Source organism: Halyomorpha halys, unplaced genomic scaffold (assembly GCF_000696795.3).
Source record: "Halyomorpha halys isolate HHAL.00 unplaced genomic scaffold, Hhal_1.1 Scaffold785.1, whole genome shotgun sequence".
NCBI lineage: Eukaryota > Metazoa > Arthropoda > Insecta > Hemiptera > Pentatomidae > Halyomorpha > Halyomorpha halys.
In genome coordinates this window covers 241890-267486 of record NW_027114505.1, presented here as the reverse complement: position 1 = coordinate 267486, position 25597 = coordinate 241890, and the positions used below count along the sequence as shown (strand labels likewise).

Genomic DNA, 25597 nt, shown 5'->3' with positions numbered 1-25597 from the left:
CAATTATAACTGGTCACTTAATAACGTTCCCATTACTTTCACGATATCACTTCACTTCACCATTCATCACACAAATTTAACTTTATTACTTTAAAAGTAAATTGGATGACCGTTAATTAGAAGCAATAGAGTAAAATAAATTCCACAAACTCTGAATTCGGCAACAACGCCTACTAAGTGTTCTGCGCCCTGTCAAAAGCGCACTCATCAATTGAGCGCAAGCGCACACTGTCATCTCGGCTTGTCGCTTTCGTAGTGTACCCTTGACAGCTGTTTGAAAACATTATTAAATTAGGTTAATTTTCATTTAATGCTATGAGGAATTTCGCTTAGAATATAATAATCGTTTACTGTCTAAGTTCTTTCCCTAAGTCGTTCTACGAAAATGCTCGATTTGGAAGATGATTACTTTTTAGAAGAAGACAAGCTGTAAGCATTCTTATCACTGTTCTCTTATCAAGGTTTTATTTCAAAATTTACATTACCTTACCATACGTTCCCTTGTCTGTTATTATTATTTTATCTTTCTTGTTTTTTTTTTCTTTTTTGTATTTGTGTTTATTTTTTTTTTGGTCTTATCAGTGTCATTTCTTCCTTTTAATTATTTTAAATTCATCGTTATCAATGGAAAAAAGTAGCGGTAATAATTATACTCCAATTCAAATAGTTCAACGAGTGATTCCTTCTAGAAGATTTTTTGATTTTGAAGACAAGTTGTATGTTATAACTTCTTTAACTGTGTTGTTTACTTTATAATCTGATTGAGGTTTCTGCAGCAGTAAGGAGGCAGCTCTGTTTCTAAAAAATTGTAATAAATTAAAATAATTTTGCAAATTTAGTTTTTGAAGTAACTCTGGAATAGTAATAATAATAATTGGAACCTGTTCTATTCTTGGAGTAGAAATTTAAAAGATTGGAGCTGCTTTCTTATTGTACCAACATTAAAAATACTTCATAAGTATCAAACAAACACAGGCCTTATTGAATGCTGAAAAACTCTTTAATTATCAATACTAAACATTATATACACATTGATACAATATAATAGAAAAATAAAAATATAATCGTCTTGCTGCTTAAGTTTGATCCTGTGTGTACTGATGTATTTTTGGACAAAAATCATTAAATCTCTGTATTTGGTAGTTTTCTGAACAGTGGATGGGGGTGTACTGGTAGAATTTTGTGAGGTTTCAGTATTTCTTGTGATAAATATTACATTAGACAATAGTATTCACCACATACAATGATAAAGCTGTGTAAAGAGTAATAAACTGCACTCAAACAATATTCCGAGTTCATCTATAAACACTCCAAAAAGTTCCAGAATTGTCTTAGTAGGAGGGTTAGTAAAATACTAGGGATAAAATACTGTCTGTTAGAGAAGGTATCTCAAATAAAAAAAGAAAATGGTCTGGGTGCGGTCCAAAAACCAACTCAAATAATTTTAAAACTATATCTTAAGGATATAGTCCACCATACCATCTTAAGGATATAGTCCACCATACCATCTTAAGGATATAGTTCACCATACCATCTTAAGAATTTAGTCCACCATATCATCTTAAGGATATATCCTAGTTGTATTAAAAATAATCAAATTGTATATAAACTATAAATTAATTTGATAATGATTCAGTTGGAAAAGTTAACAGTAATTCTGGAAATTTTATTAATTTGTATTTTCTCAAACCAAACCCAAAAGGTTAACTTAGTTATTAGATATGTTTTCCTTCTCTTATACATTGGTTTTAGACTGCACCTCTGGCAAAATTGTGTCTCTCTCCATTGGGATTTATCAAAATTAAACTTTTTAAAAGTGTAAAGGCTGTGATGATGTATGAAATTGTGCAACTATGACAGTGTTTGTGCCCCCGCAATTCAAGGATCTGGGCCTTTTTCATTGTCAGTGGTAGGGTCTTCCTTAACATAGGTCTATTTCCCTAACATTAGCCAGTGTGATGTATGCTGTATTTCAGTTATTTGATTTCCTGAATTAAGTTAGAAAGTATGTGATGGCATAGGTTGTGCAAATAATATTTCTATAATATATTACCTGGCCTCTGCATCTGTAACTGTCTAGAAAATCTTTCAATGACTGAAAGAAAAAAATATTTGAGAATTGGAGCAAGTAGAAATGACAAGGATTAGATCTCCAATGCTCTGAAATTGAATTTGAACTTTACTCCTCTCTATGAAGTTCCAGGAGCCAGAGGCAGAGACAAAAGGAAGTATTGGATCTTTTGGCTGCAAAGGTGGCTGAGAGTCAGAAAGTTCAATAAAGCCCAATATTTTGGGCAAATATGTGAACCTTGTCACGACCCAGTACAATCGTAAAAAGAAGCAAAAACTGAACTGCTGCATAAGAAAAAATATAAATGTCTTCAAGAAGTGTATTGCTTCAATATAGAAGACTCAAGATGGTTTGTAGATATTCTAGCTTGTAGTGAAAAAAATGTATATATATATTTATGTACTGGATCAAGAAGTCAAAATAGATACAGAGGATGAGGAAATTTACATGAAAGGTTTAGAGATGGGTTTTGCACCGTTTTCCAATTGCAGGTGCTTTTTAAGTATTGCTCGATTTAACTGTCCTTAAGTTTCCTCTTCCTATTTTAAGCAAATTTTTAGTGGGGGTTTTAGTGAGATGGGTTTGTAGGAAAGGAATTTTTTTTTTGTGTTATGATCTCTTGTGAGATTGTGACATGTCATACATCGACCAATATACTCGCTACAAGTGTCCAAGGCCCAATAATAAGGCCCAACTGAAGGATAATTTGATTAACTGTTGGATAGAGTCCTGGATTTTTTTTTGATTTTTTTTAAGTTTTAATTTTAAATACTTCAAAGGCTGATTTCTCATATTTACTTAAGAATTCATACATTCTTAGATTCGGAGATCATGATGGCTGAGCATGTTGGGATTAGGGTTCCAGAGTGACTGGATTAAAATGTTGTGGATTCAATTCCTGCTTGGGTCTGTCAATATTTATTTACCGGTGGCACTGAAAAATGAATCTTGGCATTTCACCGTATTGGACTTAAATGAAATTCTTGAGCCAAAAAATAATAAATAAAAATAATTTTTTTTTTGCTTAACCTAACTTACTCCATTCTGAGACCAAAATAAAAAAAGTAAAAAAAAATTATTCCTTGTTTTTTATTGAAGTTTATTAGCTCTTAGTTTTATTCTTGACTTAAAATGAAGATCATTAATTTAATTTTATCTTAGGAATTTCAATGTATTTAATAAGTACTACTTCCTTCTCTTTTGTATTATTTATTAAGATTCTTGTTTGAAGCTGATCATGTCGGGATAGATTCTTAGTTTGCTGAAGTCATTAGTTGAATTCAGCAGAGGACAACTATCATATCTATATTCCTAGCCTACATGAAACTCTCCGATGGGCTTTATTTTGGCAATTATGAAACTAGGTTCTTTCCAATATGAGTTTTGACTTTCATCAAAATGGCAAACATATGTTAAGTACTTGTTTTCTATAACAAATATTCCTGGTACTTGGAACAAGCCAATATTTGTTTGTTTCATTTATTTATATTTGATTGACTCTGACCATTATCTTTATTAGTTTGTGGTTAGATAGCTTATACCATATATGATAGCACTGGTATAAGCAATATTAATGTTTCTATTAACTTAGCATTTAATGTTATATGAATAATGGTTTAAAAGATATTAAATTTAAATACATTTTCCAGAAAATTTGGTTAAATATTGGGTGAAAACAAACAACCCAAAAATGGTCTTTAAATTAGCCTGCTTACAATCCTATATTTATAACATTTAGCATGTTAAAACCTTTTATATTTAACACAATACCATGAATATCCCTAGTGTCACAAAAAAGAATTTTACAACCTAGTTTTAAAAAAAAAATGCTCCGTCTGAAAAAATCTCTTGTGCACAATTGGTGCAAGTGAACACCGTACGACTGGGATATATCGGTCTTTTACACTGGTGGCAATTCATTTTTGTTTAGAATGCCTGAATATAACCCAAAAATTTACAAAAAATAGTATTCATACGGCGCAGTGATGAATTGATAACATGATAAGAAAAATTCTATTATAAAGACCACTCTAACATACACTTATAGTATTTAAATACAATTCATAGTAAATAATATGTACCTAATGAAGTTCCTACTTCTTCAAGGTTTCCCTAGTTCTGCTAATGTTTTCCCAAAAATATTTTTATGGATTAAATACACTTGTCGCAGGTGAGAAAAATCCTTACAACTTAAATATTTTTATAGCACCCTTAATCAAGCATGAGATAATGTCTCACGAGAAGGGTATATTGTCAGAGAAAGAGGGCTGGACACATACTCAGAGCTGCTAGAGTGGTGGAGGGGGTGAGTTAAGAAGGAAGAGACTGTGAACTACAGACTCCAGGAAGATGGGAACCACAGTCTTCCTCTAGCAGCTTCCATACAAAAAACTATTAACGTGAGAGAAATTCTCATGCAGGGACCAATGATGGGTTAAATACAATCAAAAAGATGTTGACTTGTTTAGCTACTATTTTGCAGTTGTGACTTGACTACTGATTTTTTCCCAGACTATTGGCCTGATTAGGGTCTTTTCCATGAATAAATGAAAAATTGATAATTTTGACTTTAATTAAATTAATTTATAATACAATTATTTTAGTTATTTTTTCAGTTTATAAAATTTAATATTTCATTTAAAATAAATTTGATTTACTTTTGTGATTTTTTATTTTAATTTTAAATTGACATTCTGGAATGACATTTTATGTATACTAACCAAAAAAATATCTTGTATTATCTAGAGACAAAACAAAATATTATAAGATTTGTGATGTTTTTTCTAATACAAGTTCTACATTTCATTAAATGATAAAAATAATTTTATCTTAGTACCATTTGTAGTTATAGGCAGCGGTGTTATTGACATTTTGTCAATATTTATCAGTTTATCATGAAAAATGCCAGGAATGTTGTGTGTATATAAAATATCTGTTGAGTGTTTTTAATAGAGATGAATCATCTACCATCAAAGAAGATACTACGGAAATAACCGGAGGGACATCAGGAAACCACTTGAGCAAGTAAGTGTCATAATTATATAATTTTTTTTGTTGACCATTTTTATCGAACGCGTTTATTTTTCTAAATTATCTTAATTCACATATTCCACTTGCTCGTGAGAAAATTATGATTATATAATACTTTAATAATTAATAATTTATTGTTAATACAATATAAAACATTTAATGTTCTTTATTTTTTCTAATTCAAATATTTGATCATTCTTATTAAAATTTACTATCATTGTCTTATTCTTTATCTCAAAACTATTTTTATTTTTTTATTTTCATGGATTATTAATCCTAGGCCTATAGAACTTATTATTTTTATCTTATTAACAAAATCCACACTTCTGGATTCTTATAAATTATGATCTTCATTATTTAATTTGTGCCTAAGGGTTCAAATTTTATATTATTTTCGGAAAATAGGGTGAAATATGTGATAAATAAACTATTTATTTTTTAATGAGAATTAAATACATTTATTTATTTAATAAAAATTAAATACATTTATTCACATAATGAGAATTTACTAAGTTAATCATTAAATCATGACAAATAATATTAAATTTATAAAATATCAATAAATAAATCCTTATGCCTCCAGTATTAAAAGTTGTTCATAAATACAAACACTTTTACTTTTATGATGGCATAACAAAGTAAAAATTCAACTGCCACTTAAATTCAATGGTATTGTTTGGAAAAAGCATGGGAAGAGAGAATTCAGGGGAAATTACTTTTCACTTCTTTATTTAAATATTGGTAATTTTTTGGCCATTGTTTCATTATCTGATCCAATGATTCAATATCTTCTTTATTTCTCATCAGCCATCAAGAGATTTGTCTTGATTTAAAAAAAAATGTTATTTATTCTTCCTGTTTGTAGATGCATATCTACATTGTATTTTTCACTGTTGTTAATCTTTACAATTAAATAGACATCTACAAACAGCAAGGATTAATAGCAATTTTTTTAAATCAAGACAAAACTCTAAAAGGGATGATAGAGAACATAGAATGATTTAAGATTAGACCAGATGATGGACAAATGTCCGAAACGTCACCAATAATTAAATAAAGAAGTGAAAAGTGTTGGGAGTTTTTGCTGGAATAAAAAAAAAGAGTACTTATTATAATTAGAAATTTATTTTTTATTCTTCTGAACTCTCCATGGTAATTCAAATTCTTGAATTTATTACTTGCTTTTTCCAAACAATACCATTGAATTTAAAGTTTTATGTGGCAGTTGAATTTTCTCTTTGTTACATCATTAGAAAAGTAAAAAGTGTTTATATTCATGAACCACATTTAATACTAGACACATTATGTTTTGGTTTGTTCTTACTTTATAAATTTAATATTATTTGTTATGATTTAATGATTGACTTATTATATTCCCATTATGGAAATAAATGTATTTAATTATCAAATATTTCATGCTATTTTCCAATTTTGGTCACTTTGTCTTTGTTCCTCAATTTAACTAATGTTTTAACTGAAGAAATCTCCTTTTCCCATATTAAATAAATGTTTATAATGAGATTAGACTGTCGCTAAATCCGGGTGTAAGGGGCGGGTGGAACAGTCCCTGGCGGAAAACGTTTTTAAATTCTGATATTTCAAGAAATTCATTCACTTACATTAAGAAAATTTTATTCATCTGTATATATATTTTTATATTTTATAAAAAAAATGCTCAACATTTTCTTATTACTAACAGCTACTTTAATTTTTTTTTTTAAATAATGATTTATAACAGATATAATTTTTTATCTATTTTATTATTTTAGTGGCTATCTTTCAGAAGAAAATGTTTTTCTATTGGGTCAGCATACCACATTCCCATACCAGGATAAAATGTAAGTCAGGCTTTGAAAAATAGCTACTTCATTGAAATACAAATTTTTTTCAAGCAACAAATTTTGTTTCAGGATGAACACATTTGCATTTTGAACCGATCTCTAGTACCTTAGTACATCACATTTGAAAAATAGTGCTTTGCTGCTGTTTAGTATTAAATAATATTACTAACACCCTTAGGATAGGCTCAATAATTTGCATTTAATAACAATATATTTTCTCTAGAAATTCCCACTTCAAATTTTAAACTAGAAGGGCGGCATGGCTTTGTTTTTGTTTGTTTATTTATTTATTTAAATAGAATATAAAATAGTAGGCATGAGTTCAGAGCATTTGATCACTGAAAAAACGTTCTTAGTGTGAACTTAATATTGTTAATTACACATTTATTTAAATTAGCACTCCCTTTAAGTAGCGTTAGAATAGGATTTGTAAACTATCTAAAATGTAAAAATCCATTTTATGTTCATCCATTGATTACAATTCTGGGGTATCTAATCCCCTCATAATAATAACCAATGTACATTTAGAATGCTATTTATCTTATCATCATCATCATCATCATCATGGGTGCTACAACTCATCGCTGAGTCTTGGCCCCCTCAATTAGTCTCGCCCATTGGTCTCTCTCTCTGTTCTTCAGTTAGCCAGTCCAAGAAGAGATTAACTATCTTTATCGACCCTATCCATCCAGCATAATCTAGGTTTTCCAACTCTTCTTTTTCATTCTGGACGCATCAGCATAATTTTGCTGGTTGGGCTACTCTCATACATCCTGCCTGCATGATCCACCCATTTTAGACGCTGTATTCTAATGAACTGGACTACGTTCGTATAATTATGTATGGCGGCCAGTTCTGCATTACTTCACCTTCTCCAATCATTACCTGGGCGCACTGGTCCATAAATACAATGTAGTACTTTTCTTTCAAAGACCAGCAGCTTGCTTTCATCTCTTTTGAGGAAGCTCCACGTTTCCGCTCCATATGTAAGGACAGGACGAATGAACGTCTCGTACAGAGTCGCTTTTGTTTTCCTGGAGACTAAGTGATTACTTACTAATGGCCACAGGCCAAAATAACAAAAAAATTTATTTTATAATGATTTAAAATATTAGCTATATAGTAAAATTATTAAATAAAAGACAAGAATGTGAATTGAACGAAAATAGTGAAATTCCAAAATTTGTATCAATTAATATTTATTTGTCCCAGGAGAGTAATGAGGGTACTCAGGTTTAATGGGGTTAGACTTGAACAGGTCGAAATATACAAGTACCTTGGGCTCACCTACATGAGTCAGGCTCCAATGACATAGAAATCCAGGAATGTCTCTGGAGGATTATTTAAGACCTTGAATAGATTCTTCTTAAATGCACTGGTGCGAAACCACTTTGCGCATACAGAACAGTATCTGTGCTAGCAGGGAGAGTACCTATTGATCTCCTGCAGGAAGACTACTACCAACACACTGTGAAAAGAGAAGGTCTGGTGGATCTACCAGAGAACCTCTGAGTGAGTATTGGTAAAGATCCAAACAGATGGAAAAGAATTCTCCGAGAAGAAACTTTAGAAGAATGGAACCGACGGTGGGTGGATTGCTCAAAAGGGGAATCCTAGGGAAGTACTTTTCCTACCATTGTTTCACACCTGGAATTAAAATGGGTCTTCCCTGACTTCTGGGTCTTACAGCTCCTCACAAGGGATGGGGGTTTCCCAGTTAAGCTTCCCACACATGGTATAAATATCAATCACCTATGCCCAAGTTGTCAGATCCTGAATACTGCTGTGTATGTTGTAATCACATGTACAGCCTTTGAGGCATTGAGAGAAACAGGGCTCTACATTTTGATGGAGAATGATCTCCCTCAGGTGATGATGAAGGAAAACTATCCATACTACAAGGCCTTTGTATTTGGCTCTATTTCCTTCTCTCTGGGTAGGAGAAAAGAAGCTGCACCAGCGAGGCCTCCAGGCAGGACAGAAGAGGATAATGTGTTGAAGAGAAATCTGTCTGTACAGCTGTAGAAAATTATATAAATTGTTTTGATTGCAGTAATCGGTTTTAACTCACTGCTACAAAATCCCTCTTACCTAACAGGCAGGACAGGGTGAAAAATAAATAACTTTCTTCTTAAATAGAAAAGAGGTCTGGAAAGATACCAAAATGAAGGTGTTTTAGGTACACATTTGTTCCACTGCTCACATGTTCCTCCGAGTCCTGGACAGTAACAACAAAATATTAAGCATAAATCCAGGTAATGGAAATGAGGTAGCTGGAAGGCAGAACCAGACAGGACAGGGTAAGAAATACAACAATAAGGACCTGTCTTGGGGTGAACGCCATACACACCACTATAGAGGAATCCCAACTAAGGAGATATGTCTATCTTTTTAGAATGCCAAACCATCATCTTGCCAGAAAGGCCTTGGTTGCCAAGGTAGAGGGGAGGCGGCCTAGAGGAAGGCAAAGAATCAACTGGGAGCCAAACATCCTGGCAGCTTTCAACAGAATGCACCTAAATTGGGAAGAGAGAAGATTGATAGGTGAACAGGGATGATAGGAGGTGGGTGTATAAGTAGGAACCTCACGCTGCTATGTGGTAATGAGGATTTTAGATTATGATTGTAAATACTTATTTTATGAAAAAAAAGAAATTGATGACAATAACATATAAAAGAAAAAAAGATAGCATACATTTAGCATTGTTATTATATATATGAGGCATATTATTTAAAATAGGTTATTGATGAGGTTTTATAAATGGATATGGGTAAGGAATTCCAAAAAGTTAGTACAGATGATAAAGGATTTTTTCAAAACTCTTCTTTGAGAAGGATTGTACAAGTTGGTGGGCTGAGATATCTAATTTCAGTTGTGGACAGAGGAACACAGGGTCAGGAGCAGATAGGTACAAAAGCTATTATGTGAAATAAAAAAAAAAATGATGTAATACAATAAAATACTAACTCCTGATATTTTTTTGCAGTAATTCACCTTCACTTATCAGTTAGTGTTGCAGACTGCTATTCAAGATAGCCTTGTGTAATACATCTATCAATAAAAATCTAGATATTTCTCTGTATTATGCATCATTTTTTAAAATTCACTCTTTACAAGTTATTCCGTTTCTCTTCTGTTTAAGTTCTGTTCCTTCCCCTCCATTTTTACTTCTCTCCTTTGAATATGTTACCCTGTTTATTTTTACATTTCCTTATTTAAAATTAGTTGTAAAGTTTCAGAAGCTGTAAAATATTTTGATTGAACAGGGAATACAAAATAAGTTAGTAAATATAGTACGGATAATCATGATCAATCGTTTAATAAGGTACGAATCAGTAATCATTATTCTGATATGTTTGAATGGTTGAATGGCTTTAAAATAAGGTGATTCCATATCATCTATCTTATTCAATTTAGTACTAGAATACATTATTAAAATGTGAAGTACACCAAAAGGGTTTATTAACTTACGGTGGTAAATTACCGGTGCTTGGTTATGCTGATGATTTGGTATGATTGGGTATTACTACCAATTAACATTTTCATAATGGCAAAGTCAGGAAGGTCATTTTCATCTATAACTCCACCTATTTGAGAATCACGATACATGTTCTGAGGTCCCCTGAGTCGGAATAACCAAGTCTTGCAAAATGGTCTGTATTTCATTTTATGAGTGAACAGGATAGCTTAAAAACAAATCATCAATCAATCTACAAAACTGAAATTACATATTTAAGGAAGGTATATGCCTGAGATATGACAACTTTTTCGTTAAAATCAATCAGCCGGAACTACTACTTTATGTAATTGATCTTACACTTTTTTAGGATTTTAAAAAATTACTCTAACGATTTTTATTAAACTCAGTGAATCAATGTTAAACTAAGTTATCTTGAATATCTGATAGATATTATCCTCTTTAGATAGTTTGACACGTCTTAAATGTGGATTTTTTGTTTTAAATCTTCCTCTAAAGTATATTTAATCTTGTTTATTAGAAATAATTAATCATTTCACATTTTAACTAGTAATAAAAAATGAATAAATATAAACTACAAAAGGATCTGTTAATTAACTTAAGGAGAAAAAATATTTTTTTGAGATTAAACACACATTTCTAGAAATAAGAGTAGTAATATAGAAGTATCATATATCATTTATAATTCAAAGATTTAAAAAAAAAAAAATATTTAACAAAGAAAGTTGTAAAAGGTAATGGAGAACGACGAATAACGTATCTATTAACTGTTACCATGTCGGTATAGTTATAAATGATTGATTTCGTTTAAGCTATATTAAAGCCTTTGACTTGATTGGATAACTAACTCCATAAAAATCATTCTTAATATTTTCAATAGTTATTTAGTATTGAATAAATGATTAGAAACACTATGTAAATTTTAGTTAACTGTTATATTTTTATATTTCTGTCATACTTTTTCAAAATAAAAATGTTAACATTTTGAAATGAGAAATATTACTAATTTTGTTAAAACTGTTAGTCAATCTGTCAACTGAAAATTTCATTTGGAAAATTAGTTTATCTATTATAGTTTATATGGATTTGAATAATATAAATTATTTGTTCTGAAACGAGCGATGATTAATTTGAACTCAAAGTAGGGGTTTAAGTGAAGGTTGTGTGTAGCGTGCCTCTGCACCAGATTTTTTAATTTATTTAAAAAAACCAAATGGTTTGATATGAATGAATAATAGGTTTTTCTGTAGCTTTTCTGACAAAAATGTTCTATAATCCCACTTGTTGGACTTTGTCCCCCACTGTATCAGTATCAATAATATAATTTACAAATTTTGTTTGACTAATGAAATCAATTCCATTATTACAAGTGTTTTATGAATGGATTTTTACCTTGAATAATTATGAATAGTTTACAAATCTTGAAGGTTAGCATGACAATGATTTGACACCTAATATGCCTACATTGTTTTGAAGTGCCATGTAAGTCCTTCTAGCTTGAAATAGGGTGTGCCTAAGCATTGTAGTTACATTACCAGTAGTGTTATTCACAATTATTTTATTTATTTTGTATTTTATAAAATGTTTTAATGCTGTGTAAAATCTGTCAAAATAAAAAAATAAATTATTCCATTTTATACTTTTAGATTTCTGTACTTAATAGTTACCTTACCGGAAACATATTGCTTAGTTACTATATATTCATTTACACAGAAAAATTATTGCTTGCCACATTAAAAATTATTTTGCACTTTTCTTTTGTTGTGTTTAATTTTTACCCAGTGTTGTAAATATGGTATTCATTCTCTAACGATGTATTCAAATTTGTTTATACTGCAATTAAAATTTCTATGCATATTCATTTATTATCTATGTGATTGAGGATTGTAATCGAGTAGGTTTTTAATTCAATTATGAATTGCAGAAAGCTTTTTGTATTAAAGAAAGATGCTCCAGGTGCAGTTAGAAGAACTGAAATTTTAATTAAACAATTTATTGTGGGCCAACGCTTCATCCCACTTTGCAGGGCTAAAAAAAAAAGATACAAACAACTAAAGTAGTGTAACAAAGTAAGAGAACAGATAACATGAAATAAATGTAAACTAAGGTTTGGCTAAGTATGATTGAAAATGTGTGTACATTATATAAAAATGAAGGAAGTAAATTAAAAATAAGATGAAAAGTGAAAAGTATAGATAAACAAGAATTATTAAAAGGTATTAAACAATTAATGATAATAGAAATAATAACAAATAAAAAAATAGATAGAAAAGAAATATTAAGAAATAAAAACAATTCGCAATGAAAGACGGAAAATGAAGAAATAGGAATAAAACAAAGCTCAAGAAATGTTGAGTCACAATAAATAGTTTAATTACTATCTGAGTTCTTTTCACCATACCCGTACCATCTTTCTTTTATATATTAAACAGGGTCAATCAACAATGTTCCAGAAAATGTTTCAAATTTCTGTATATATTTTAAATGGATATGACATAAAACTTAATATTCAATATATCTATGAACTACAGGCCACCCGTTGGTCAGTGTTTAAGACATAGTCTTACCATTTTGATGTCTATTGGCGGTGCTGATTCGAATCCGGCCTGGGGTGTTGATTTTTTTCATTGAGTGGCAGTCCCACAAAAATGAAAAACTTTGACCTCCAACCATAGCTAGGCAGTATAGGACTCCAATTTCTATTCAGACCAAGACTCCCGTCTTGGCTGAAAACAAAATCTATGAACTGTTAGGAGAAAGAATTGAAGCAATTATATATAAAATACAATTAATGGAGAGGGAAAACAACTTGTCTATGTCATATTTTTTGATGGATAAAATTATAGGTGAATGACCCCTTATTTTTTTAAGTTATTTGCGCAGTCAATATAATTAGTTACCATGACTTCTATAAGGGTAGGCCCTGTTGAAAATTTATTTATCTCTTTAGCGAGAAGAAGTCAGCAATTGTGATTTTCTTAAACCTATGATTTCAGTAATCATTAATAATGTCAAAAACTGGAAATGATTAGTTGGTTTTGAGTATTAAATTTTCATCACTGAAAGAACAGTGCGTGAAGATCTTCAAAAATAAGGTATTGAGTAGAATATTTTAACCATAGAAGGATAAGTCTACAAGGCACAACATTGTAGAGTAGTTAATATAACTAAAGTACAAGTAATAGCATTGTGGCAGTTAATTTGTGCTTTCCAATTAACTAATTCCTAAAAACTTCCTAAATTCCTAAAGTGCTGAGCTGATTGGTTAATAGCTGAGTAATATAAGCAAACATTGGGAGGGAGTATTGCATTAAAATTGATCTTGGTAATTTATATTTAAACGGTAGTAGGTTGATAAGGGTGTGTAGGTAATCATTGGTGGTAATAATATGGAACCTTTGGGTGGCTAAATCTTTAATTGGGTGGCTTAATTTTTAGTATGTATATATAAATGATTGGCCGTATTTTTCAAAATATGAAGGTGATGGTCAGGATGCAGTCAAAAAGGAACAAAAAATAGTTAACAACTATATATTTGCTGGCATTTCGTCCCACTTTGCAGGGCTTCTATCAGGGCTAAAAGAGATACAAAATTACTAAAAATAGGTTAACAATGTAGGATAATAAGATACTAAGAAGTAAACTGTTGTGGAGTTAAAATTATTTAAATATAAATGAAAAAATTATATAAAAATAAGATGTACAGTAATAAGTATATATGAAAAAGAAAAAACATAGACTATCAGATTAGAATAAACATAAGACATAATAACACGTAAAAATAGAAAAGAAAACATAAGGGAAATAAAAACAAAAATTAAGATGAGAGTAAATAAATGTCAAGAAAGAATAAATAAAAAATAAATATTGCCACATAATAATATTTTTTTTTAATTATTGGAGAAGTTTGTCGGAGGGGTTAATCATTAATCTACGGTCAATTATCTACACCTCAATAATTTTTTTTATTTTTTATTATCATTATTATTGATTATTCTTTTTTGAACTTTATTCTCATCCTATTTTGTTAATTTTCCATCAATTAGTGTGTAACATTTTTCTTTTATTTCTCTTATATCTTCTTTTCTATTTTTACATATTATTATGTCTCCTGTTCATTTTAAATCTAATTGTCTATATTTTTTCTTTTAATATAATTTTTTCACTTATATTCACATAATTTTTAACCTACCACAGTTTAATTCTTTTTATCTTATTATCCTACATCGCCTAATTATTTTTAGTTATTTTGTATCTTTTTTAGCCCTGATGAAATCCTGCAAAGTGGGGTAAAATGTCGGCGAATAAATAGTTTCAACTATTTTTTGTTCCTTTTGACCGCACCACGACCATCTCCTTTATAGTTTGTTTTTCATTATTATCTAAAGGTTGTTAGATATTTAGTTGTACTAATTTAAATTGTATTTATTTATTTTGGTTTTAATTTCATGATGTAGTTCACAAATTTGTAAAGATTATTTTTAATCAATTTCATTGATTGTATTGTAGTATTTTGAAGGCTTTATTATAGAAATATATTAATAAAACAAAAATAATTACTGTCTTATTTATCGCTGTTATTTTATTATGCTTTTCTGTTATTTATTTTACTATAACATATAATATTTTTAAGGCTTATGTTGTTTTACTTATTGAAGAGCAATATATATATATATATATTTTTTTTTTAGGATATTTTATAAAGTATGATTGGTAATCTCTACTTGTGATTAATTTTAAAAAGAATTGAAGTAAAATGAATCATAGTTCATTTGATTTTTATCTTTTCAACTTTTTATTGCTAAAACCTGATAAATTCTTCCTATTTAACTAATTTGGGCATGATCTTTTAGTTTAGAATTAGACTGTTGATAAACGTTTTGTCTATTCTTACTTTGAACTAATTCCTAATTAACTTACTAACATTTTTTAGGGGCATGATGGTAACGTCAGGTGTGGTTAACATTAAAAAAGATACTTCTAACTTGATAGGGATAAGCATTGGCGGGGGAGCTCCACTGTGCCCCTGTCTGTATATTGTTCAGGTACTAACAAGGTTTTAACCATAATTTTTCTTATCTAATGGTGCATGATAAATTTTTGTGACGTAATGTCTACTAGTCTAGTCTATTTTAATGGAATATTGCTTTGAGATTCATAGCTTTTGCAATTGAATATGACCTGCATGTTAAATTTTCTCAAATTAATTGTTTAGCATAGCCGTTTATTAATTTTTATATTGAGGATAGTGCGACTGTTTTTGAGGATAAAATGGGACTCGCTACCTTTAATTTCTTGTGGTGTGTTTATTGTCAAATATGAGGAAAAAAAAAATCGGGGGTTTATCAGTAATTTTTTTTTAAATTTTATTAATTTATAAAATTACAATGAATGATACAATTACAGTAATGATATACAAATAAGTAAAACTTATTAGTTTTGCCAATGTTTGGGGCTGAATTTCAGTTTTCATCTGGGCTGAAAACAAAAAGTGAGGTCACAACCATAACTCAAAAAAAAATATATATAAATATATAAAAATAAATGATCAATGGACTGAGATAGACCAGCATTTAACAAGTGTAAACAGAGACTTCTCTCTGCCAAGAAAATTGAAATCTTGAAAAATCTCTAAAAATATGAAACTAAGGGTGTACAATGACATCATAAAGCTAGCTCTGATGTATGACTGCTTGACCTGGTGTCTAACACATACCCTAGGAAGTAGAATCGAGTGATTTGAATAGAAAGTCCTCTATACAATTACAGGAGCATTGTAAGATCAGAACCTTTACTCATGGGGGAAAATAACTAACAGTGAGCTGCTTGCTGAGACTGGTCAGTCAATATCTCATGATATGAAGGCAAGAAGGTTAAGATGGGCAGGACATGTGACTCGAAGCAATCCATCAGGGCAACTCTACACAACAATGAATGCCAGTATAGTTGGCAATAGACCACCTGGGAGGCCAAAATGGATTGACAGAAGCAACAAAGATGCGAAAAAGCTGCTTGGAGCAAACTGGAAAGCTGTAGTTCAAATTAGGCAGGGATGGAGGAGGCTGGTTTGGCCAAAGATCTACAAGGTCTGTATAGCCAACCAGAAAAAAAATAAAAATATTTTTATTATATATATATCCACACCCCCCCTCCGATCATCTTCTCATATTAAATTCTTGTGTGTTCATAAGTATGATAGGATTGTTAACATTTTTCATAGGTAATTATTATAAGTTTTTTTAGCAATAACACATAACATGTTTTCAATGGGGCCAAGATAATCGGTTTTGTTTTATGATTTTTAAAAAGTATGTTTTCGATACCTATTTCTTTTGAATTACAAAACTAATTTCTTAGTTTTTGTTTCATTTTGTTCCCATTATATCCTGAAATCATTGAGAAAAATGATATTAATTTTTTTAAAATTAGGTTTCACTCAAAAACACATTTATTTCATTAATTCATAACAATGGAAACTTGAGTGAAATAAAAAAATTTCATTACCTCAAGTCTGCTTAAAAGGGTACAGCACAACAGTCTATAACAGCTATTATGACAACTTCTGATGGTTATGAACAAGCCTGGGTAGCTCTGGTACAAAAGTATGACAATAAACGAATTCATGCCACTAATTATTTGATCAATATATCGGCTGTATGATACCAAATAATGCTTGTCTTGTCGATTTAGGAAAGCTGGTCTCTTACCTTTCTCAAGCCGTCTGCCAAAATCTCACTTATATAATTATTGTACCACAGTCTTGATATTCCAAAGAAAAAAGTATTTTTGAAAGCTAAATACTTTTTATATTTTCATTATAATCAATTCTACTATCGTCTACATTAAGGGTATTATTTGAAAGGTAACACTTATTTTTTTCTTATAAGGTTTTCGACAACACACCTGCAGCCCGTGAAGGAACTTTACAGAGTGGAGATGAACTTGTCGGTGTTAATGGGCAGTCGGTCAAAGGAAAAACTAAAGTCGAAGTGGCCAAGATGATTCAGGGATGTAAAGTAGGTTAATCACTTTTAATATTTAGTTAATCACTATTATTCTGGTATTTTTCAACATCTGCTTCTTAACAGAGGAATTAGATATTAGAAGTTAAAGTAGAATTAAAATTTATTATGTCTGCAAAATGGTTTATTTATAATCAACATACCAATAATACAAGAATAATGAGAATTTTCTGTTAAAACATTAGCTATTGTGCATTACAGTGTAACCTGTATAACTGGTATCTCAAAGAACTTAAGATTTTTTATGAGAGTCTTTTTATTTACCTAGTTTTTCAAATAGGCTGGTTTAAAATGACAGTTGTCTTATTTTTAAGAGCTAAGTGTATAAATTTGATCAAATATTCCAGGATTATCAATATTTTATGTTTTTATATGTATGTAATTTTATTTTTGAAAACAATACATAATTTATAGATACAAAAATCAGTTATCATTTGAGTGCTACTAGCTTTAAGATGTTTCTTGGTGGTATACATTTGATCAAATATGCCTGGATTATATTTTACATCTCAAAATGTTTCTATAAGATTTCTAAATCACAAGTTTGGATTCCGAACATCCCACTCACTATCCAGCAATGTCGTCGTGTGGTGGACGTTGTCTCGTCTTCTTTGGAGTGCGGAATGTACTGTGCGGGAGTCTTTATCGATGTTGAAGAGACTTTTGATCGAGTCTGGCACCTGGGACTGCTTTACAAACTCCGTATATTCCTACCTTCCACATACTTTCTCAGCATCCGTTCCTTTCTCACTGATAGATTATTCCATTTAAACCACAATGGCTCCTATTCATCCCTCTATTCTCAATCTGCTGGTGTTCCTTCAGGTAGTATCCTCGGTCCCATCCTCTACACCATCTATACAGCTGAGATCCCAACCATTCCTAACACTATCCTCACCATGTATGCCAATGACACATGTGTGCTTGCAGTTAATAATAAACCTTTAATTGTCTCGCAGTTAATAATAAACCGTTAATTGTATCCCAAACTCTCCAGTCCCATATCACAGCCCTCGAAGAATGGTGTCGTAATTGGAGGATTAAAATAAATTCCAACAAATCCCATCAAATCACCTTTACCCTTTGTTGTAAACCTTCTTGTATAACCGTTGTTGTGAGAATAGTGCTTCCTTACAAAGTACTGAACCCATGATCCTTCTTGGGTTGTAGTGGTTCACATCATTATTTGAGGTTTCTCACTTATCCATTGTTCACTAAACCAGGTTACACTGTATTAAATATGTTATCAATCTTAACTATGTTGCAACAAACTACAAAAAAAAAAAAAAAAAAAAAAACTGCATAAACTAAATATGTTGAACTTCATAATATACTAAAAATGAAAAAAATCTCTTGTATAGGATGAAGTGAGCATCAAGTATAACAAATTACATGCAGAACCAGCCCAAGGCAAATCTTTGGACATAGTTCTTAAGAAAGTTAAGCATCGCCTTGTGGAAAATATGAGTACGTCGACAGCAGATGCTTTGGGTTTATCCCGAGCGATCCTTTGTAATGACAGCCTTGTAAAAAAATTACAGGAGCTTGAAGCTACCGAAGCTATGTATACAGGTCTTGTAGACCATTCTAAAAGAGTCCTCAAGGCATTTTATGGTCTTCTCCAAGTTTACAAAGGTTAGTCTGCTGTTTTATTAATAATTCATATTTTATTTTATTTTATAGATAAATTCATTTAACTAATACATGAGTTTGTTCTATTAATTGGATCTAATGATTATTATGTTACTTCCAATCTTGACTAAAAATTTTAAAGCTATTTAGTATTAAGGTATTTATTACACTTTTACATTTGAACCTTTCAGCTTTCGGAGATGTATTTGCTGGAATTGGGGTTAGGGAACCGCAACCGAGAGCAAGCGAAGCATTTAGGTCTTTTGGTGATTATCATAGATTGATGGAAAAAAATGGCATACAGGCTCTTAGGACAGTAAAACCTGTGAGTTATTTTAAAGCTGTTAATTAATATTACTGTTAAAGATTTTTTACTTTCATGTAATATGTTTAGTTTAATGGTTTTAAAATTTATTCATCTTAATCCTTCTTGTTTTTGCATTCCTTTAAAAACAAAAAATGTTTCATGTTTCAAAAGAGGATGTAGAAAAAGCAGATTGATTTTGACTTGTTTCACCCAAGTCTCAAGCATGCTTGACAGTGTGTAGCTTGGATACAAACTTGAGGTGTTCGGGTGTAAAACATGGTATAGTGTATCTAAAATGAGTTTGTCTGTTGGGAAGGAAGCTCCTCCCCTCCTCACCATAACAAACCCCTCCTACCAGAAACAACATCCACAACAAAATGTTTTTATTAACAAACGTTCTCATTTGTTTTTTATTATTACAATTTTCCTTCACTTTTCATGTTACGTCTAGGAAAAGAGTTCCTTTTGAATGAGTGGAAAGAAGACAGAAGAGTGGGAGGTCAACAGGAGAATGCTTGCCACTGTGCACTAACTCCTTTACCCACAGGCAAACTCACCTTAGATTTATTATATCTGAATTATTTGATGTATTGAAATTTTTGGCATCACCAGCTTTGTTATGGGTGATTTCGAAATTCGTTTTCTCGAGAGAATAATTTTGATATTAAGTTCAGATAAGTGATTACTGGTTGAAAGTAAAACATTGTAATTAACAAACAATCAGATATTTTAAACATTTTTCTTTTTGCAATAGCCGTGTTTTACAACTGAACACCTTATTTAGTGAATTAGAACTAAAAATTAAATAAGAAACAGCTGATTAAAAAAATACTGCTTTTAATTATTTTAATTTTAATAGGTATTTTCCTATTTTACTTTTAAGTATTATGCTCCTGTTACTCATTTTTAGTTTTATTTCAATGCAATTCTTTTTTTTTCTATTGGGCTAGAATATTTTTAATTTGAACTGCAATTTTTTAAAATATATTCTTACTTTTTTTTTTTTTTATTGCAACTCAGTGAATAGATATTTATTTCTTATTCTGCTTAATGATTACTAAAATTAAATTTTTAAAAGTTTCTAATCAAGTAACATTATTACTATTACATTTCTGATGTAGATTTTATCTGATCTTGGGACATACTTAAACAAAGCGATACCAGATACTAAGCTTACCATAAGAAAGTATGCTGATGCAAAATTTGAGTACCTCTCTTATTGTTTAAAAGTGAAAGAAATGGACGATGAAGAGTATTCCTACGCAGCACTACAAGAGCCTCTATATAGAGTTGAAACAGGAAACTATGAATATAGGTAAATAAATTTGTATTTATTACCAATTTTTTTTTATGAATTCTACCCTGATGAAATATAGTTTACTTTATATTTTCTTTATAGGTTGATCTTGAGATGTCGGCAAGAAGCTAGAGCTCGATTCGCTAGGCTTCGTTCTGACGTTCTTGTGAAACTTGAACTTCTAGATAATAAACATGTCCAAGATATAGTACAACAACTCCATAGGTTTGTTTTCTTTATTTTTTTGTCTGTTTATTTCTGTACATTCTGTAAGGTTAGTGGAATAGCTGATTTGATATGAAAGCAGCAGTCTAGTGTTGAACAGTGAAACTAAGGTTTTAAAGATTATGCTGTGTTTTTTTATGCTTACTATAAAAAGGGTAGTGAACGATTCATATGCCTTGTACCTTTAGAGATGTTGAGCCTAAGATTTATTCTTTAAGTTCTACTAATAGTAATTCGTATTACTTTCTACCAGTAACATTTACCATGTTCAGCACAGATGATTTTGCTATCTTTTGTAAAACCAATAATTTTTTATTCCCATTTCCAATTCATCTTAAAATAGTATAAAAAAATGAAAAACTTATTTATCTTATGGTATCATTACTGAATCAATTTTAAAATATATCATTGTAGTAAATGTAGACTGTATATTTAATACGTTTAATTATATCTATATTATTATAGATATATTATGTATTATTATAGATATTTATTAATATATTATGATCATTTACTTAAATTTTCAATGATAATATATTAATTATCAATCAGAATGATTGAGGAAAAATATTCTCAGGGCCTCTCTAATGCCACATTGTAAAAATAAAACTATATAAGAATAGAATTTTGTAGTAAAAATTGAAAAAAATTCTATTTTACACTTATATATTGTAATGATTTTTAATTTAACTTTATTTAAATTGTGCTTATTATGGAAATATTAAATTTAAAAGGTTGCTATGGAAACATTACATAATAAACATATCTAAAAAGTTTTTTTATTACTTCTGTACTAATACATTAAATCAGAGGTTTCCAATCTTTTTTGTTCGCAGCTCCCTAAATAATCGGATTTTTTTCTGCTGTACCCTTAATACATCAGATTTTTTTCTAAACTTTTTACTTTCTTGAAAAATTGTAAAACTTTCTTTTTTAAAAGCGATTACCCATTTAACAGAAAAAAATTAAAAACAGATACTTATTTAGTAACTAAAGCATGGGTGGATAAGCCTTGCTTGCGCACTAGCCGTTTCAAAAGATGTGGATTGGAAAGAAAACAATGAAAGACTTGAAAGTTGCTAAATTCTTGGAAATTTGTCAGGATAGACTATTAATGGGCGAGAAAATTCGTGAATTGGAAATTCCAAGAAAATTGCCAAATTGTTTAATTGAATATTTTAAATTATTGAATATTATTTTTACCCTTATGAGGGTAACACGGCGCCCCGGGGCGCACACTTTCGAAATCACTCCATTAAATGATAAAATTAAATTGTGATTTAATGATTTGAATTTATTATTAAGTTATTCCAGTTATATTTGAACATAGAAGAAAACTTTAGTTATTTATATAAGAAATATTATTTCTTATATAAACAAAAACAATTTAAAATTTAAAGGATAAAAGAAAAATATTAATTTAAACATCAAATTACATCAATTAAAATTTTTTATAATTGTAAAATACTTGATGGTTGAGCCTTGATTGAAGTTCACTGCTGGTTATTACATATTAAAAATGAAATTTGTCCAAATAGCATAGGCTCAACCCAGGAGTGGTTTTTATATTTGTGCAAATAATTATGTGATCCCTCTAGCCTTCTTTAAAAAATACTATTACTGTATAATAGTAAAAAAAAATAAAATAAAATATATTTATTCGATAGTAAATCGTAAGAAACGGAACACTTTCATTCTGACTGATGAAATACGCATTGCACCAAGGTATAGTAGTTAGTGGGGGTAGTTTCTCCTATTAGCTCCTCCGGAGTATACATTTTTTGTGCGCCAGTTGCTAACTTTGCCGCCCGGTTCCACACTAATACCACCTTGTTAAATTGTGTTCTCTTGTTACTGAGACATTTAATACTTACAGTGAACTTATTTTTTGATGGAATAGTATTAAATACTGACACGGTGGGAGTGAGAGTTGAAGAATTTAAAAGCTTGTATTTTTTAGTATGTTGCTAGAAAGAAAAGTTGAAATAAAATCCTGAGGAAGACTGACTTCCTTTTTGAAATATTTCACATCGCTCAGTGTATAAACTGAGAAATCGACCATTTTCACTTTAATAACTTTATTTTTTTTCTGTGAACTCCTGTTACCGATATACAGGAACCGGTAGTGCTATTATGATATTCTGGCTTATATGGATTATCGGTAGCAGTTTTTTCATATTTATTTAAAAAATAGTTTTGATAGCTTTATTACTGATTTAATTTCAGATTTGTTAAAGCATTTGCTTTGTTCTACGAAGAAGGAAATAAGATGATCAGTACAAACTCATTATTCCCAATTGAAATGGACTTGTCTCGATCAGCATTTCAGTACAATAGTACTTCTTTACCACAGGTAAATATAGTTTAATTTTTAATGTGTAGTATAATCTTGGTAATCTGAACTGATTTCTGCAGGGGGGGGGGTTCAGATTACAGAAAGTTTAATTTTTTTTTACACTTTTTATTGGAAATTTGACAGTGAGAAGTTTAAAAAAATTAAAAAAAAAAAAGTAGTTCTCTTTTACATCCCTAATAATGCTGTCATCACTTAATTTTCTAAAACTATAATATTGTTCATTTAAAAGTGAAAAAACTATAAATAAAAAACAAATACTCTTTATTTAAAACATGATATAAAAAAAAAAATTAGTTCACCTATAAAATTTATAACACATATTTTTACTATTAATTAAATCAGTTTTACAGAATCAAATGATTTATACAGTTGATATTATTTGTTTCTAATTCCAGCAAAATATATTATGAACACTTTCATAGGAATTAGATTACCTGATATCAAAACTAAAAATTTTCACTTTTTATTTTCATGGTGATTACAATAAGTTGCCTATAGATCAGGAAGGTAAAAATGTCCTTTACACATGTGAACTTTTATTTGAAAACAAAAGTATTGCCTGCTAAGTTTTCTCAAGAAAAGTAAATGTTACTGATGAGTTTTTCACTACTACTCATTATATTAATAAAAATTACTTTAATAATCATTAAATTATCTTTGTCATTTTATATACTAATGTTAAACTCAAGACATTTTTTAATTCAAAAAAGAAATAAAAAAAAAAAAAATCAAAATAATGTACTGAAAAAATATAAACACTATTGATGCATAAAGAAGTGGGTTAACATTTTTGTACTGATAAGTATAAAGGATTTAAGTCCAAAACATGTCAATGTCATGTTAATTTCATAGTTAGACTCAGAAAAACATTATATATCGATTGTTAAAAAGGATTTAAGTTTTATATTATGATAATGTCCTGGTTAAAACCGTATTGAACGGATAAGTTTTTATACAGAATTTTTTTAATGAGGTGTAGATTACTGATTGGAGAAGATGGTCGGGAAGTGCGGTCAGCAAAGAACAACTTAAATAAACAAAAAAATATTTATTTATGCCTCAAACCCAGTTTTAGCCTACCTCTCTGCTTGACTCCCTGATGAAGACCTGAAACTCAGGTTGAAACGTCGGCATAAATAAATATTTTTTTGTTTATTTATGTTGTTCTTTGCTGATTGCACCCCCGACCATCTTCTCCAATTAGAATTTTTTTAACTTTATATTTTGTCTCCTGAAAAATCAAGAATATGAACTTACATTCTCTGTTCAGATTTATTCTAGAGATAATTTCTAATTTTGTTGATTATATTAATTTTTTTGTATTTATTGTAAAATTCTAGTATAATGATGATGACGATGAGCTGATCCAAGAAGTAGAAGAAGCTGAGGAAATGAAACCTGAACCAGAGCCACTCATCGATGGTTTGCCGGAGAGCAATGCAGACGTCGAATCGACCAAAAATGAAGGCTACCTCAATCAGTTAATATCAGATTTGGACATCAATAAAGAACCCAATGTTGGGACATTAATTGGTTTAGATTGATTCTCTACAAATACTTTCCCGCCTGTTTTAGACTGTAATATAGCTTTATATGTTAAATATTTTTATTCTTAAATGTTTATTTATATCATTTTAAGTCATGTTATGAAATGAAACTTATATTCATAAGTATTATTTTTAAATTTTAATTTTAATAACATAATTATTTGTAAATAAGTAATAATTTACCATCCAATTTTTATATTTATAAAGAATTAATAAAGGACTTTATTGAACATTTGTAGTCATGTGATTTGATTTAAAGGACCTATATGATTTTATAAAAATAGGAAAGTTTCTTAACTCTGTGATAAGCTCATTGATGGAATATTAAATCCATAAGAGTTATCTTAACTAAGTATTTAAATCACTAGTCTATAGACCGAAGGATGTGACTGTTTCGTCTAAACGGAAGAGCCTGACATGAGAGCCATTTTCTCCAGGAAAATAATTTTTCTTTCTTTCATTGAAACTAAACATCATGTGTGAGCAGAGCAGAACACTTAGGAAGTGGCTTCCTGGCAATAGAGGGTTGCGATGGGGAGGATTAGGAATCAAGGGAGTAAGTTCACCTCTTACAATATCTTTTAATTCTTTAACATTCATTGTCATCATTAGCTACAATTCCCATAGATCCCAAATCAAAATTCATTAACAGTTTAACCAGAAATGTCTTCTTTTGACCACCACCTACAAGCAAGTTGTAAATTATTCAATAGATTTTCTTCTTCAATTTTATTGTAATTAATTTTCAAATACATTCCACTAATATTTACCCAACCAGCATTCTAAAGCG

General features: G+C 29.9%; 2 protein-coding genes across 5 annotated transcripts in view; one reads left to right on the top strand and one right to left on the bottom strand.

The window, feature by feature from the left end:
* The window catches only part of LOC106686152 (SNF related kinase), a 42712-nt gene extending 42470 nt beyond the window's left edge, over window positions 1–242 (bottom strand). For both annotated transcript variants that reach the window (XM_014429310.2, XM_014429311.2), the window contains exon 1: window positions 1–242. The gene's annotated coding sequence lies outside the window, so the exon portion shown is untranslated.
* PICK1 (protein interacting with PRKCA 1) lies at window positions 241–25034 on the top strand. Of its 3 annotated transcripts, XM_014429312.3 has the most exons (11): window positions 241–429; window positions 5024–5095; window positions 6871–6939; window positions 15355–15466; window positions 17309–17437; window positions 18805–19078; window positions 19267–19400; window positions 20504–20697; window positions 20782–20904; window positions 23131–23257; window positions 24601–25034. In XM_014429312.3, exons 1-11 carry the CDS (start codon window positions 386–388, stop codon window positions 24802–24804), a joined length of 1482 nt encoding a protein of 493 aa, XP_014284798.1. In that variant the 5' UTR covers window positions 241–385; the 3' UTR covers window positions 24805–25034. The 3 variants fall into 3 exon arrangements, with proteins under 3 accessions (XP_014284798.1, XP_014284800.1, XP_014284799.1); XM_014429314.3 differs by lacking the exons at window positions 5024–5095; window positions 6871–6939 and having other exon boundaries at window positions 24601–25033; XM_014429313.3 differs by lacking the exons at window positions 241–429; window positions 5024–5095; window positions 6871–6939 and adding an exon at window positions 505–716 and having other exon boundaries at window positions 24601–25033.
* The last annotated feature ends 563 nt before the right edge of the window (window positions 25035–25597 follow it).

Bases quoted from the DNA above. Each gene is read 5' to 3' on its own strand.
- PICK1 (XM_014429312.3), top strand. From the start codon at position 386: ATGCTCGATTTGGAAGATGATTACTTTTTAGAAGAAGACAAGCT. The intron at 19,401-20,503 runs GTGAGTTATTTT...TTTCTGATGTAG, and splicing joins CTCTTAGGACAGTAAAACCT to ATTTTATCTGATCTTGGGAC. The intron at 20,905-23,130 runs GTTTGTTTTCTT...ATTTAATTTCAG, and splicing joins ATAGTACAACAACTCCATAG to ATTTGTTAAAGCATTTGCTT.